This window comes from Felis catus, chromosome F1, assembly GCF_018350175.1.
Source record: "Felis catus isolate Fca126 chromosome F1, F.catus_Fca126_mat1.0, whole genome shotgun sequence".
Lineage (NCBI taxonomy): Eukaryota > Metazoa > Chordata > Mammalia > Carnivora > Felidae > Felis > Felis catus.
Window position 1 is genome coordinate 66980660 of NC_058384.1, and position 11518 is coordinate 66992177.

Below are 11518 nucleotides of genomic sequence, written 5' to 3' on the forward strand. Positions count from 1 at the left end.
CTCTGCGCTGTCAGTGCAGAGCCCAACGTGGGGCTCGAACTCACTAACCGTGACATCATGACCTGAGCTGAAACCAAGAGTTCAACGTTTAACCGACTGAGCCACCCAGGCGCCCCCCTCCTCCCTCCGCACCACATTTAGCATATTTTAAAAGTAAAGTTAATTTTACGGAGAAAATATGATGAAGAGGAGTGTGACAAAGTGAGCAATTGTGACAAACCTTACCGGGAGATGCCGGTTTTTCTCTTCCAGTTTCTGGAGCAGGTGCACCCTTAACTTCCCGTAAATACTGATATAGGGAGGCCGATGGGCGGATTTTTTCAGGTTTTAGTTCTGCGGGGGGCTTGGTGAGGCCCAGGCACAGTGGGTGTGGCTGGGGGCATTGCAACTTCTCCTGCTAACTTGCTAGCCAAGTGCAGCTAACTGCACAGTTTGCTCAGTGGAGCCACCTTGCAAGTGCAAAGTCCCCAGCTTGGCGCGCGCTCCGGGCCCCACCCCCACCTCCTCCAGCCCCACTCACGGTGTCAACGACCCCGGCCAGGCCAGAGGCTCCCGAGTCAGGGCATCACCAGTACCAAAGAGGCAGGTCCCGGCACAGCGTTTGATGAGCCTACTCAAACCTCCAAACGCCTGTTCCCGCAAGCTGAGCACTGGTCCCGCCGAAACCACTCCCGAGGGGCCCCCTCCCGACCCCTGCGCACTCCCCGGAGACTCCTTCCCCACGTCTGTGGCGGGACTAGCTCAGCGTCGCAGCCAAAGCTGTTCTCGGCGTTCCCGGGGCCAGTTAGGACAAGTCCCTCGGCCGCTCCGGGGCTGTAGGCTGGCGGCGAGTAGAACACCCCCGAACCTCCGGACACGGGCGCGCGCGAGTTTCCATGGCAACCATACCCGCCAGGGAGCCTCCGCAACACCCACCAAGCCCCAAGGACCCGGGCTTCCGGGGCCCGAGATGGTCTCTATGGTTTCGGCAGCCTAGAGGGGCCGAGTCCCCGGCACTTCCGGGAAGATGGCGGCGCACTGGTCGGAGGAGGCACGTGTTCCTGCGGAGAGGGCCCCGCGGTGACGGTAAGGGGCTACCGCCCTCCGCGACGGTGGCATTCGGAGCCCGGGCTCGGGAGCAAAGGCTAGAGCAGGAGAGAAGCTTTGCCCGGCGGGACCGCGGCGGGAGGGCTGGGATTTAAACCTCACGAGGAAGGAGGCTAGGGAGAGGGTAGCTGCCCTTTGGAACTGCTGTCAGGAGACTGGCCTAGGCCACTTTCCCAGAAAACTCAGGTTGACAGGAGAGGAGATAGTTCGTGCAGGCGCGCCCGCAGACTTAACAGAGCCTGCGGCGCGCAGTCTGGGATCTAGTTGCTTCTGTCCACAGTTATCCATGGGCAGCGGGCTAAAGCAGCCCCCACCTGTGTCATACCGGCTGGACGCATTCTCACTCCGGGCGCTGCGTTAAGCGCACTGGGGTTAGAGAACAAAGTCCGACTCCGATTTCCAGGGCGAATGGTTTCTGCCACGAGGGAGAGGCTGCGGTAAACCTTTCGTCGGGAAGCACAGAGAGCCCTAAGAGACCGAGGGGGTATTAACACCAGTTCTGGGATGTCTGAGATCCCGGATCCACGACTTGCCAGCTCTCTGATTTGGGCGGGTAGTTAAACTCCTCAGTGCCATTTCTTCGTTTGCAAATGATGGCAACACTTGCTAGTAGGATTGTTGGGAGGAGGAAATAAGATAATCTGTGTAAAGCAATTAGCAGCATGCTGGCATCGAGTAAATGTGTTCGTGTTAGATGTTTTTATTGTTGAAATTTGGGGGCTGATGCATCAGTGATAACTTCTGGGAGGAGGCAGAGTTTTGAGGTAGCCTTAAAGGCCCCAGTGTCTTTTTACCATTCTTAAAAATTCAAGAAGCAAGACAGAGCCATTTCTTCATTCAGCGCTTTTCTGTTGGGATTCTCAGAGTATCAGGTTTTCAGGTAATCGTCCTTTAATCGTCCTTCACGGTAAGAACGTGAACAGAAATGGAAGTCATTCTGAGTTTGTTTTCATACCTAACCAGACTGGTCATCATTGTTTTGTTGTTGTTGTTGTTGTTTTAATGTTTATTTTATTTTTTGAGAGACAAGAGAGCGAGCGGGATTGGGGCAGAGAGAGTGGGAGATCTAGAATCTGAAGCAGGCTCCAGGTTCCGAGCTGTCGGCACAGAGCGGGCCTCGAGCCCATGAACTGTGAGATCGTGACCCAAGCTGAAGCCGGACGCTCAACCAACTGAGCCATCCAGGCGTCCCTTTGTTGAGTATTCTTATAACTCAGGTTAAAAGCCTCTCAGCTTTGTTTTTACATGGTAATAAACGGTGGGAGATGTTGTCAGGCAGTGGCGAAGAGCAGGGAGTCTGCAGACAAGATGTCTGGTTGCCGTCTACACATCAGCTGTGTAACCTGGAGCAAGTTGCCTAACCTCCTTAGGCCTTAATTTCCTCATTTCTAAAGTAGGGAGAGTAATACCTTTCTGAATGCAGAGTACTCTTCCCGGGCTGGGAAGATTGAGTGAAATCATCATGTGGTGAGCTCTCGGTACATTTCAGTATTATTATTGACACTAGGATTTGACTTTTCGACTTGCTGACCTCTCTGTGGTCAGACAGGGAGCTCCCCAAAGACTGGGCCTCCTTCCTCTGTCTCTGCCCCGGGTTCGGAAAAGAATTTTTATGAGAGCAGCCAGGATGGATTTGATGGGTGATTTGGGCACTTTCTCCTTTTCTCTTGAAGGGATGAGAATGATGTCGTCTGCTCTGCTGAAGGCCTGAGTTTAGTGACCCTCCCGTCACCATGAGTGTCACGCCAGAGATTAAGAGTCGTGGGATGAAGTTTGCCGAGGAGCAGCTGCTGAAGCATGGATGGACCCAAGGTCATCCCCGTGGCACCCCTTCCACATCCTTCCAACTTTCTGCCCAGGGGAGCGGCGGCATCCTGGGCTACCCATTTGTAATCCGTGCAGCTGGAGGAGGAAAAGCTAGTTTAAAGGGAAATTTACAGGTGAAAATTCCCAGCTTTTCCAGAAAATGGAAAAGTGGAAGAAATTTTACAGTGGGTCCGTGGGAAAGAAGTGGTTGGGAGGACTGGGAGAGGGGGGAAGGGGCACAACCTCTGTCCTGGAGGAAGCAAGAAGGAAAAGACAGCTTGAGCTCAGACAAAGGCAGGGACACTGTGTGCAGAAATGCCAGGAACACTGGGACTGGAGGGCATCCGCCCGGGATGGAGTGTAGCCAGCGCTCCGTGTGGGAGGGCAGAGTGGCCCTCCCAGTGGGGGCTCAGGGCAGGCAGCAGAATAAACGGGTCGCTCCCCGTCCTGCAGGCAAAGGTCTGGGCCGGAAGGAGAATGGCATCACCCAGGCCCTCAGGGTGACGCTGAAGCAGGACACTCATGGGGTAAGACTGGGCAGGCTGAGGGAGGGCAGTGTGGATGGGAGAGGGGGACTCTGGGGACAGGGCAGGGACAGGTCCTCAGGGTTCCCGCTTCTTCCTCTGGCAGGTGGGACATGACCCTGCCAAGGAGTTCACGGACCACTGGTGGAATGAGCTCTTCAACAAGACCGCAGCCGGCTTGGTTGTGGAGACTGGGCAGGTAGGAGTGCTGACAGATGGCCATTGGACCGTGGGGGCCTGGGACACGCCTGTGCCACCCATTGACTGACACCTTCCCCCAGGATGGAGTCCGGATAAGGCATCTTTCTAAGGAGACTACCCGTCGTAATCGTCCCAAGCCCAACTTGCTGTATCAGAAGTTTGTAAAGGTACCAGGGGCCGGGTGTGAGAGGGTCCATCCTTTTTCCCCCCTCCCTGGCCTCCCCCGGGGCCTGAACAGTTGCTTTGCATGCCTTACCTGTTCTGGGGACCACCCTAACGTCGCATTCTGTGACCAACTTTGCCATTGCTTGTCTAGACTGCCTGGCCCTCGGCCAGGACTGAGGTCTGCAGGTCCCGTGGATCCTACCATCTGCTGAGGGGCGGCGATAGAGGGTGGGGGGACAGAGATGCTGCCAGAGCAGGGTGAGAGGGGATGCCTGGTGCGAAGGACTCCAAATCCAGAGGGGACCTGAGAGAGGATCTGACCCATCCTCTGTACTGTGCAGTTGTGGCCCAGAGTGGGGAAAGTGGCTTGTGGACAGGACTAGAACCCAGGTCTGCAGACACCTGCTTTCCAGCTTACTGATAGAAGGGAGCATCTGTTATGTGCTATGGGCTCTGTGTCATGTAGCAGCCCTTTCCCCTGGTCCTCATCACTGTGGCCGTTGTCCTTTCTGCTGGATTTTGTCCCAGCCGTACACGCAGACTCCTCACCCCGTTAGTTCAGTGCCACAGAGCGTCCAGAGTGCTCTCTGTAACAGAGTTCACTGGGGCTCTGGCTCGTCCCTGACCTAGGAGGACAGTCCTGATGTGTCACACTGGCTCATGTGGCCCTGCAGCCTGGTCCCGTACTCACCCTTGTTAAGACCTCTGCACTGTTAGCCGGATAGAATCAGTTCTCAGGAATGTACCATCTTCTTTCACCTTCGGGGCTTTGCACGTGCTCCTCCCGCTGCCTTTCCCCCTCTGCCTGCCAACTTTTGTCTGTCTTCCGGAGCTCACCAAGGTCCTGAAGCTTCCCTAAACCCTGAAGTCAGCTTGGGTACCCCTCCTCTGGCACAGGCAGCGCTTTCACCACGATGGCCTGTGTTCTGCCATCCTCCCTTCGCCCCACACATAGATTTCACGTGGGCTGGACCTCTCGATCCTGTTCCACTGTGTACCCCAACCCTTGGCCCGTGGTTGGTTTTCAGTCTGGTTAAATAAAGCCCTGTGTGTAGGTGTGGGGGAGGGGTGAGAAGCACCGTCTTTACAATTAGCACCATGAGGACCTGCTGGTCCGGAGCGCTCCCTCCTCCCTTCTGCCCACTGCCCCCCACCCCCCACAGCTGCAGCCCACCTCCTGCCCAAGTTGGAAGTATGCAGCTCGGCACACCTCCCTGGGGGTCTCAGGGAGCCGTATCGGGGACTGGCAGATTTGTGCCTATGGCTACCAATTCCTGGGGCGGGGGGGGGGGGGGTTCCAGGAGGGGAGAGGGATTGGCAGTGGTGTTGAGTGGGCTTTGTCCACCCCCATGATCACTCCTAGACGGCCACGCTGACGTCAGGTGGTGAGCAGCCAGACAAAGACGTGGAGAGCCACAGTGATGATGACAGCCAGGGATCCAAGCCTCCAAAGATGTGAGACCTCATTTCAGTGGTGGGGGGGGTGCGGGAGGAGAGACCTTTGAACCTCCAGAGAAGGCACCAAGTCTCGTGCCTGACTGGGCTGCTTCGGGTGGAACCGCGTTGTACTGATCTTTGCATCACTGGCACCTAGAAAGTGCCAGGTCCTGAACAGGAAGTCAGTGTTGAAGGAATGCCTTAGAGGGCAGGCCTTTCCACGAGCTGTGTGTGTAATTCTTGATCCCCCCACCCCACAGTCTGACCGATGAGATGCTGCTCCAAGCCTGTGAGGGGCGAACAGCACACAAGTGAGTAGTGTTCGGCTCCCCGGGCTCCCTGCCTTCCTCCCTGTCGCAAGCCCACCCTAGAGGATGGTCTGCGTCACTCTGTACTCTTCCCACCCCAGAGGGAAGGGTTCCAGCTGCCCGCAGGCAGCTCCGCGGCACCTGGGGGGCTCAGTCACTTAAGTGTCCAGCTCTTCATCATGGCTCAGGTCATGATCTCACGGTTCAGGAGATCGAGTCTCACGTCGGGTTCTGTGCCAACCGTGTGGAACCTCCTTCTCTCTCTGTCCTTCCCCTGCTCACGTGCGCCTTCTCTCAAAACAATAAACGTTGGAAAGAGAGAGAGGCAGCTCCTCCCCTGCCAGTTCTGCACACAATCTCAGGACTAGGCCTGCTCCCCCATACCTCACTCTGACCCGGGCCTCCATGTGTTTCAGGGCTGCTCGTCTTGGGATCACGATGAAGGCTAAGCTCGCTCGGTTGGAGGCCCAAGAACAGGCCTTCCTGGCTCGTCTCAAAGGCCAGGACCCCGGGACCTCTCAACTACAGTCCGAGAGTAAGCCCCGCAAAAAGAAGAAAAAGAAAAGAAAGCAGGAAGGGGAGGAAAAGGCTACGGCAACAGATGGGGATGCAGAAGAGGAGTGCCCAGAGGACCCAGGCCAGAGCACCAGGAGAAGCCAGAAGAAAAGGCAACAGCGAGAAAAGGTGGTTGCAGATGAGACAGGGGGCACAGCTGTCGGAGGCGGGGACGGGGAGGCCACAGGAACAAGTGAGCTGGGAGAGTGGAAGAACGGGGAGCAAACGGATGAGCCCTTCGGGAAAAGGAAGAAGCGGCGGCACCGAGCAGAGAAGGTGGGGGTGTCGGGTGGAACAGGAGGCATTGGGCCGGAGCAGTCGGAGAGCGGGGCACACGCGGAGCCGGGCAGCAGACGCGAGCAGAGGCGGCAGCAGCAAGATTTGGGCGCAGAAGCCACGGCCCCGGCTGCCGAAGACCGCGGGGCCCAGGAGGCAGCAAGCAGAAGGCACGGTGACGGGAAAAGCAGGAGAAGCAAGAAGAAAAGGCAGCGGCCCCAGGAGGAGGAGGAGGATGTAACAGAGGGAGAGGGGGAGGGGGGCACAGCTGGAGTCAGCCCTGATGGGAGAACAAGGAAGGAGAAACAGAAGAAAGACTGAAGGGCAGGTCAAGGCGGGGCTCTACAGATTCCTTTTCAGGACTTAAGTCTGAGACCCCAGTGGACGAGGGCTCCTGCGCCCTCCCCGTGGAGTCCCTCCCAAGGAGGAAGCCGAGTGCCGGAGCGCCAGCTGCTCACAGGACGGTGTGGGCACAGCGCTGGGGACTGTGGGGACAGGAAGGCAGAGGCCCTCTGGAGGGGCACCCTTGCTGAAGGCAGATGCAGGTGTGGGCAGAATGGACTCCAGCCCATAGCCTGCCAGTGTCAGCACTAGAAAAAATGGTTAGCTTGGGCTCCAGGCCAGGTCAAGTCCTGACTGGCCTCTCCACCCCCCACCTGCTAACATCCTAAATACAAATTCGTTTCCTGGGATGCCTCTGAAGGGATTTCTTCTGTTCACCTCCATCTTGCTACCCTGTTAGTGGACGGAGAAAGCTCAGAGAACCTCACTTGGGTTTTTTTTCAGCACCTGAAAGTCCATTTTCATTGCCCTCAAATGCCACGGCCACCTCCCTTGCCTGCTCCGTTCTCCCAGAAAGGTGGCGCCAGGTCTCATTCAGTTGGCTGTCCGGCTCCTGCCACCCAGTAACTTTTATTGCCAGAACAGCTCCCAGGACCCCACGGCGCTGGGAGGGGGGCGCTAAGTCTTTATTGGGAAGGACGCCCGCCCGTCTTCCCTCACTGCAGACGGTAGACACACTCCGTGTCAGGGTAGGGCGGCAAGTTCAGCTGGTACTTCTTTTCCAGAGCAGGAGGCACGAAACGACCTCCCAGGTAGTGATAGCGACCGGTGAAGTGGCTCGCAGACTTTTTGGGTGCAGTCAGGGAGATGAGCAAGTCTGGCTGGATCCCTCCAGAATTTCCCTTCTCCACATCCCATCCTGAAAAGAGGGTGTATTCAGGGAGAGAGAAAAGAGCAGGTGTCCATTCTTCCCTACTTTGTTCTGCCCCTGTCCTGAACGAGAGGGGGCCCCGTGTCTCCGCCTGGGGAACCCGCATGCTTGGAGCTCCACGGCCATGGCCTCCTAGGCTTTGGTCTCTTGGGTCCAGCACACAAACGGTGCTCCCGGCCTGCCCCCTGGCCCTTTTGTGGAATCCCAAAAGCTGTGTTCTGCCCCTTTACGCTCAGCTTGTTTAGAGCTTGGTCTGAGCCTTGGAAGAATGAGGACTCCTGGGTACCTATCTCAAGAAAGGGCAGGACCCAGGCCCCATCCCGCCCAAGCTCCTCGGACCCGGCACCTGAGGGAATGTCGATACTCGCAATGGGCACGGTGAGCCCGCTCAGGACGCCCAGGACGCTCCGGAATGGCTCCCGGACGTCCCCTTTGAAGCTGAAGCCGAAGATGGCATCCACTACCAGCTCGTACAGTTCGTCGATCAGCATGGGCTGTGGTGGAGCAGGGAGAGGAGAGGGTGTGGGAGCCCCTGACCGGACAGGGCTGTCCCCTGCACACGCCACTCAGGGGCACACGGGTCACTTTCTCTGCCTCAGAGACTTCGGGGCAAACTGGTCAGTGATCGAGACCAAGCGGAGTCCACGCGTGGTTTCTGTTCCGAGTGCCTGTCCGCCTGCCTGCCGTTGGGGCGGGTACAGGGTGGGGCCGCCTGCAGCTGGAGGCAGGACAGACCCCTTGCTTCCTCTGCAACACCTCAGTCTCTTCACCTGTGAAACGCCTTAAGAAACTCAAAAGCAAAGTTCTTATGTCCCATGTCTTAGGTCCATGTCCCTGCAGAAAGGGCTTAGGATGAGGCAGTCACATCAGCCCCTTCTCGGGGTTACTGCCTGCCCAGCAGGCCCTGACCTCAGAAGTCAGAGGGAAAGGTGTGGCCATGGATGTGAGAGGCGGCCTCGGGCACTGCTGGAGCGGGGGCAGGCTCTTCACACTGTTCCTGGTCAAACGGTACACTTAGGCACCTGTGCGGGGCACTTCCCCACCTGCCCGGAGTCTGTCCTCCAGAGACATGGGCGGGGGAGCTCAGCCTGGAAACACGAGGGGAGACCACGGCCACCTACCTCCGGGGGCATTTCACCAAGGAAGGGGATGTCCATTTTCTGGCACTGGGTCACCAGTGCACCGAAGAGTGGCTTGTTAGGCCTTTTGGGGTAATAGATGGTTGGCTGGTAGCCCTAGGGGGAAGGAGAGGGGTCATTCAAAGTCAGAGCTCGGAGCCCCCCGCCGCCCAGCCCTTCCCCGATACTCACAAACAGCTTGAGGTGCCGGGCACAGACCAGGCCGTCTCCTCCGTTATTCCCGGGCCCGCAGATGACCAGGACCGTGGGGGGGCTCCGGGACATAGACTTGGGGGGATAGGCCTGGAGGCGGAGTCAGGGGGCGTCACAGGGGCCCTGGGCGGCCCCAGGCCGCCCCGGCCCCCTCCCCTCTCCCCCCCCGGGCTTGACCGGCGCCACCGACCTTGGCTATGGCTGTGGCGCAGCTCAGCCCCGCCAGCTCCATCAGCTGGTCCACGCTGAACTGGTACTCGTTGAACAGCTCCTCGTCCACGGCCTGGGCCTCCTCCTGGCTGCGGACACCCACGGCCTGAGTCCCGCCCCAGGGCGCTCGGAGCGCGGGCGCGCGGCCGCCCCAGTCCCGGCCCCCGCCCCGGAGCGAGCCCGCCCGAGCCTCGCCTACCTCAAGTACTTCACCGCCGGGCTCGCCATGAGCGCCGGGTCCCCGCGGCCGCCCGACTGCGGCCGCCGCGTCCCCCACCAGGCTGGCCTCGCGCGGCAGACCCCGACCGGGCCCCGGACGCGCTGCAGGTGCGAACCGGCGGCCAGCAGACCGAACCCCAGCAGCGCCCGCAGGGCCCTCATGGAGCTCGCGGCGCGCGCCCCTCCCGCCTCGTCCGGCGCAGGCGCGGCGCTCGCCCCGCCCCCTGGAGGCGGGGTCTCGGCTCGTCCCGCCCCCTCGCGAGCGCGCGGACGCCTGGCCTCGCGTTCCCTGGGGGCGGAGCGCTTCGCTCGCAGCGGCGTGGGCGGTGGCTGGTCGCCTTGCGGGTCCTGCCCAGAGGGCGGCCCGGGCACGTACCAGCTGCGGGTGCATGTGACACCTCTGGTGTCAGTGCCCTGCGAGTACGCGCTCCACGGGCGCCAGCGCTTGCAGACCCGGCCACCGCGCCCGCGACGGGCGCTCGGTAAATTGAGCTGATGTTGTCACACGGCAAGCGGTTCCCAACGCGGGATGGACTGCTCCGGCTGGAAGAGCGGTACTCGAGAGACAAGTGATGGTGGGAAACGAAGGTTTGCTTTATTCAGGAAGAGAGTACACTAACACCCCAAAGGCCATCTTCCCCATCCGCACAGCTGAGGGTTTAAAAAAAAAAAACGTTTTTTTTTTAAATCTTTATTTTTGAGAGAGAGACAGAGACAGAGTGAGAGCAGGGAGGAACAGAGAGAGAGGGAGACGCAGAATCCGAAGCAGGCTCCAGGCTCCAAGCTGTGAGCACAGAGCCCAACGCAGGGCTCGAACCCACAAACCGTGACATCATGACCTGAGCCGAAGTCGGAGGCTTAACCGACTGAACCACCCAGGCGCCCCCAAGCCAGAGGGTTTTAAACGGGAGGGCGGTGCCAGAAACGTGGGGGCTGGTGCAAAGGAAGCTGGTGCCTGGGCCCTTAGTCGTTTGTGGTCATGATCTTGGGCAGGCCTTACCTCCCAGAGAGCCTGATCCCTCATTCCTCAAGGCCAGTGGTCTAATCCCTAGGAAAGTAGGTGTTCTGCTACAGACCAAGGGACTTAGGTGGGCAAGCAAGGAGCCCCTAAGCTTGAAGTAAGTTAACCCTTTTTTTTTTTAAGTTAACCCTTAAGAGTGGTTGCAGTGCTGTTTACAGTATAATTTAAGACCCCTCTCCCAAATACATTAGCTGTCCCTACCTCTGCTTACCAGGATAGCATGCTTCATTTCTCTCATCATACATAATACTTGTTCCCTGTCATCAACATAATAGCTATGGAAATACAAAGTTATAAACCTTAAATAGGTTGAGAGTGTCATGGTTAAAAATGTAGTTGAAACCATAGACTCCAGATTCCAATAACATATCAAGAAACACCTGGAGGGGAAGACTGCAGTTTGTACCCAAGAGGTTTTAAGAACGCAAATACAAAAATAAAAAAATAAAAACTAAAAAGAGGGGTGCCAGGGTGGCTGAGTCAGTTAAGCATATGCCTTCGGCTCAGATTGTGATCTCAAATTTGGTGAGTTTGCCGCTGTCCTCTTCAGATCCTCTGTTCCCCTCTCTCTCTGCACCCCCCCCTCAAAAATAATAGATAAAATAACTAAATAAATAGAATGCAAACACACACCCTCACATACTTAAGCCGCGGAGTGTGGGCGGGGGGAAGTCTTGGGAATAACACACCAGTTACCACTAAGACATTAAGATAAAGTAATTAACCAGGTGAAGGTCCTGTTTTCATGTTATTTTTCTGTGCCATGAATTGTATCCTGGCTAGTTCACTGAGAAAGGCAACAACTCCCCCTGCTTTTAATTACTCTTCTGCTATTCTCCTTTTGAATAATAAAAGATTTATCATCTCCTGTAAGATGTACCCTTGTCCCCCAGCTATGTTAGTTTTACACGTTTGTTGTATGAAATAGAATTTATCAGACTGCATTTGCGGTGGAAAATTGTTTTTGTTAGACTGTGTGTGTGGCTGGAAATTGGGTTTTTACATCTAAATTGTAATGTACCTTACAATTGGATAATCTTATCCAAGACCTCATTCATTTTGTACCATCACCAGTATGTAGAAGTCCTTCCTCTTTTTGTTAGGATCTCTTTTTTTTGTTTTTAAGTAATCTCTACGCCCAACATGGGGCTCGAGCTCATGACCCC

General features: G+C 57.1%; 2 protein-coding genes across 3 annotated transcripts; one reads left to right on the forward strand and one right to left on the reverse strand.

Moving 5' to 3' along the window:
• Positions 1–211: 211 nt before the first annotated feature.
• On the forward strand, positions 212–7050 carry GPATCH4. Of its 2 annotated transcripts, none has more exons than XM_006943074.5 (8): positions 212–1065; positions 2760–2898; positions 3346–3419; positions 3523–3615; positions 3698–3784; positions 5146–5237; positions 5480–5530; positions 5944–7050. In XM_006943074.5, exons 2-8 carry the CDS (start codon positions 2820–2822, stop codon positions 6677–6679), a joined length of 1212 nt encoding a protein of 403 aa, XP_006943136.4. In that variant the 5' UTR covers positions 212–1065; positions 2760–2819; the 3' UTR covers positions 6680–7050. The 2 variants fall into 2 exon arrangements, with proteins under 2 accessions (XP_006943136.4, XP_044904328.1); XM_045048393.1 differs by lacking the exon at positions 212–1065 and adding an exon at positions 1141–1966.
• A 201-nt stretch (positions 7051–7251) lies between these two features.
• Positions 7252–9533, reverse strand: NAXE (NAD(P)HX epimerase). Its single transcript, XM_023247279.2, has 6 exons — positions 9312–9533; positions 9093–9201; positions 8882–8992; positions 8693–8806; positions 7918–8065; positions 7252–7559 (listed from the first exon to the last, which is right to left on the reverse strand). Exons 1-6 carry the CDS (start codon positions 9491–9493, stop codon positions 7357–7359), a joined length of 867 nt encoding a protein of 288 aa, XP_023103047.1. The 5' UTR covers positions 9494–9533; the 3' UTR covers positions 7252–7356.
• Positions 9534–11518: the final 1985 nt, after the last annotated feature.

What these genes read in the sequence shown, in the direction of transcription:
- GPATCH4 (XM_006943074.5), top strand. Translation starts at nt 2,820, where the DNA reads ATGAGTGTCACGCCAGAGATTAAGAGTCGTGGGATGAAGTTTGCCGAG. An exon ending in GAAGCATGGATGGACCCAAG is followed by an intron (nt 2,899 to 3,345) that starts GTCATCCCCGTG and finishes CCCGTCCTGCAG; the next exon opens with GCAAAGGTCTGGGCCGGAAG. An exon ending in GGATCCAAGCCTCCAAAGAT is followed by an intron (nt 5,238 to 5,479) that starts GTGAGACCTCAT and finishes CCCACCCCACAG; the next exon opens with TCTGACCGATGAGATGCTGC.
- NAXE (XM_023247279.2), bottom strand. Translation starts at nt 9,493, where the DNA reads ATGAGGGCCCTGCGGGCGCTGCTGGGGTTCGGTCTGCTGGCCGCCGGT. An exon ending in GCGCCACAGCCATAGCCAAG is followed by an intron (nt 8,993 to 9,092) that starts GTCGGTGGCGCC and finishes CTCCGCCTCCAG; the next exon opens with GCCTATCCCCCCAAGTCTAT. An exon ending in TTGGTGAAATGCCCCCGGAG is followed by an intron (nt 8,066 to 8,692) that starts GTAGGTGGCCGT and finishes GCTCCACCACAG; the next exon opens with CCCATGCTGATCGACGAACT.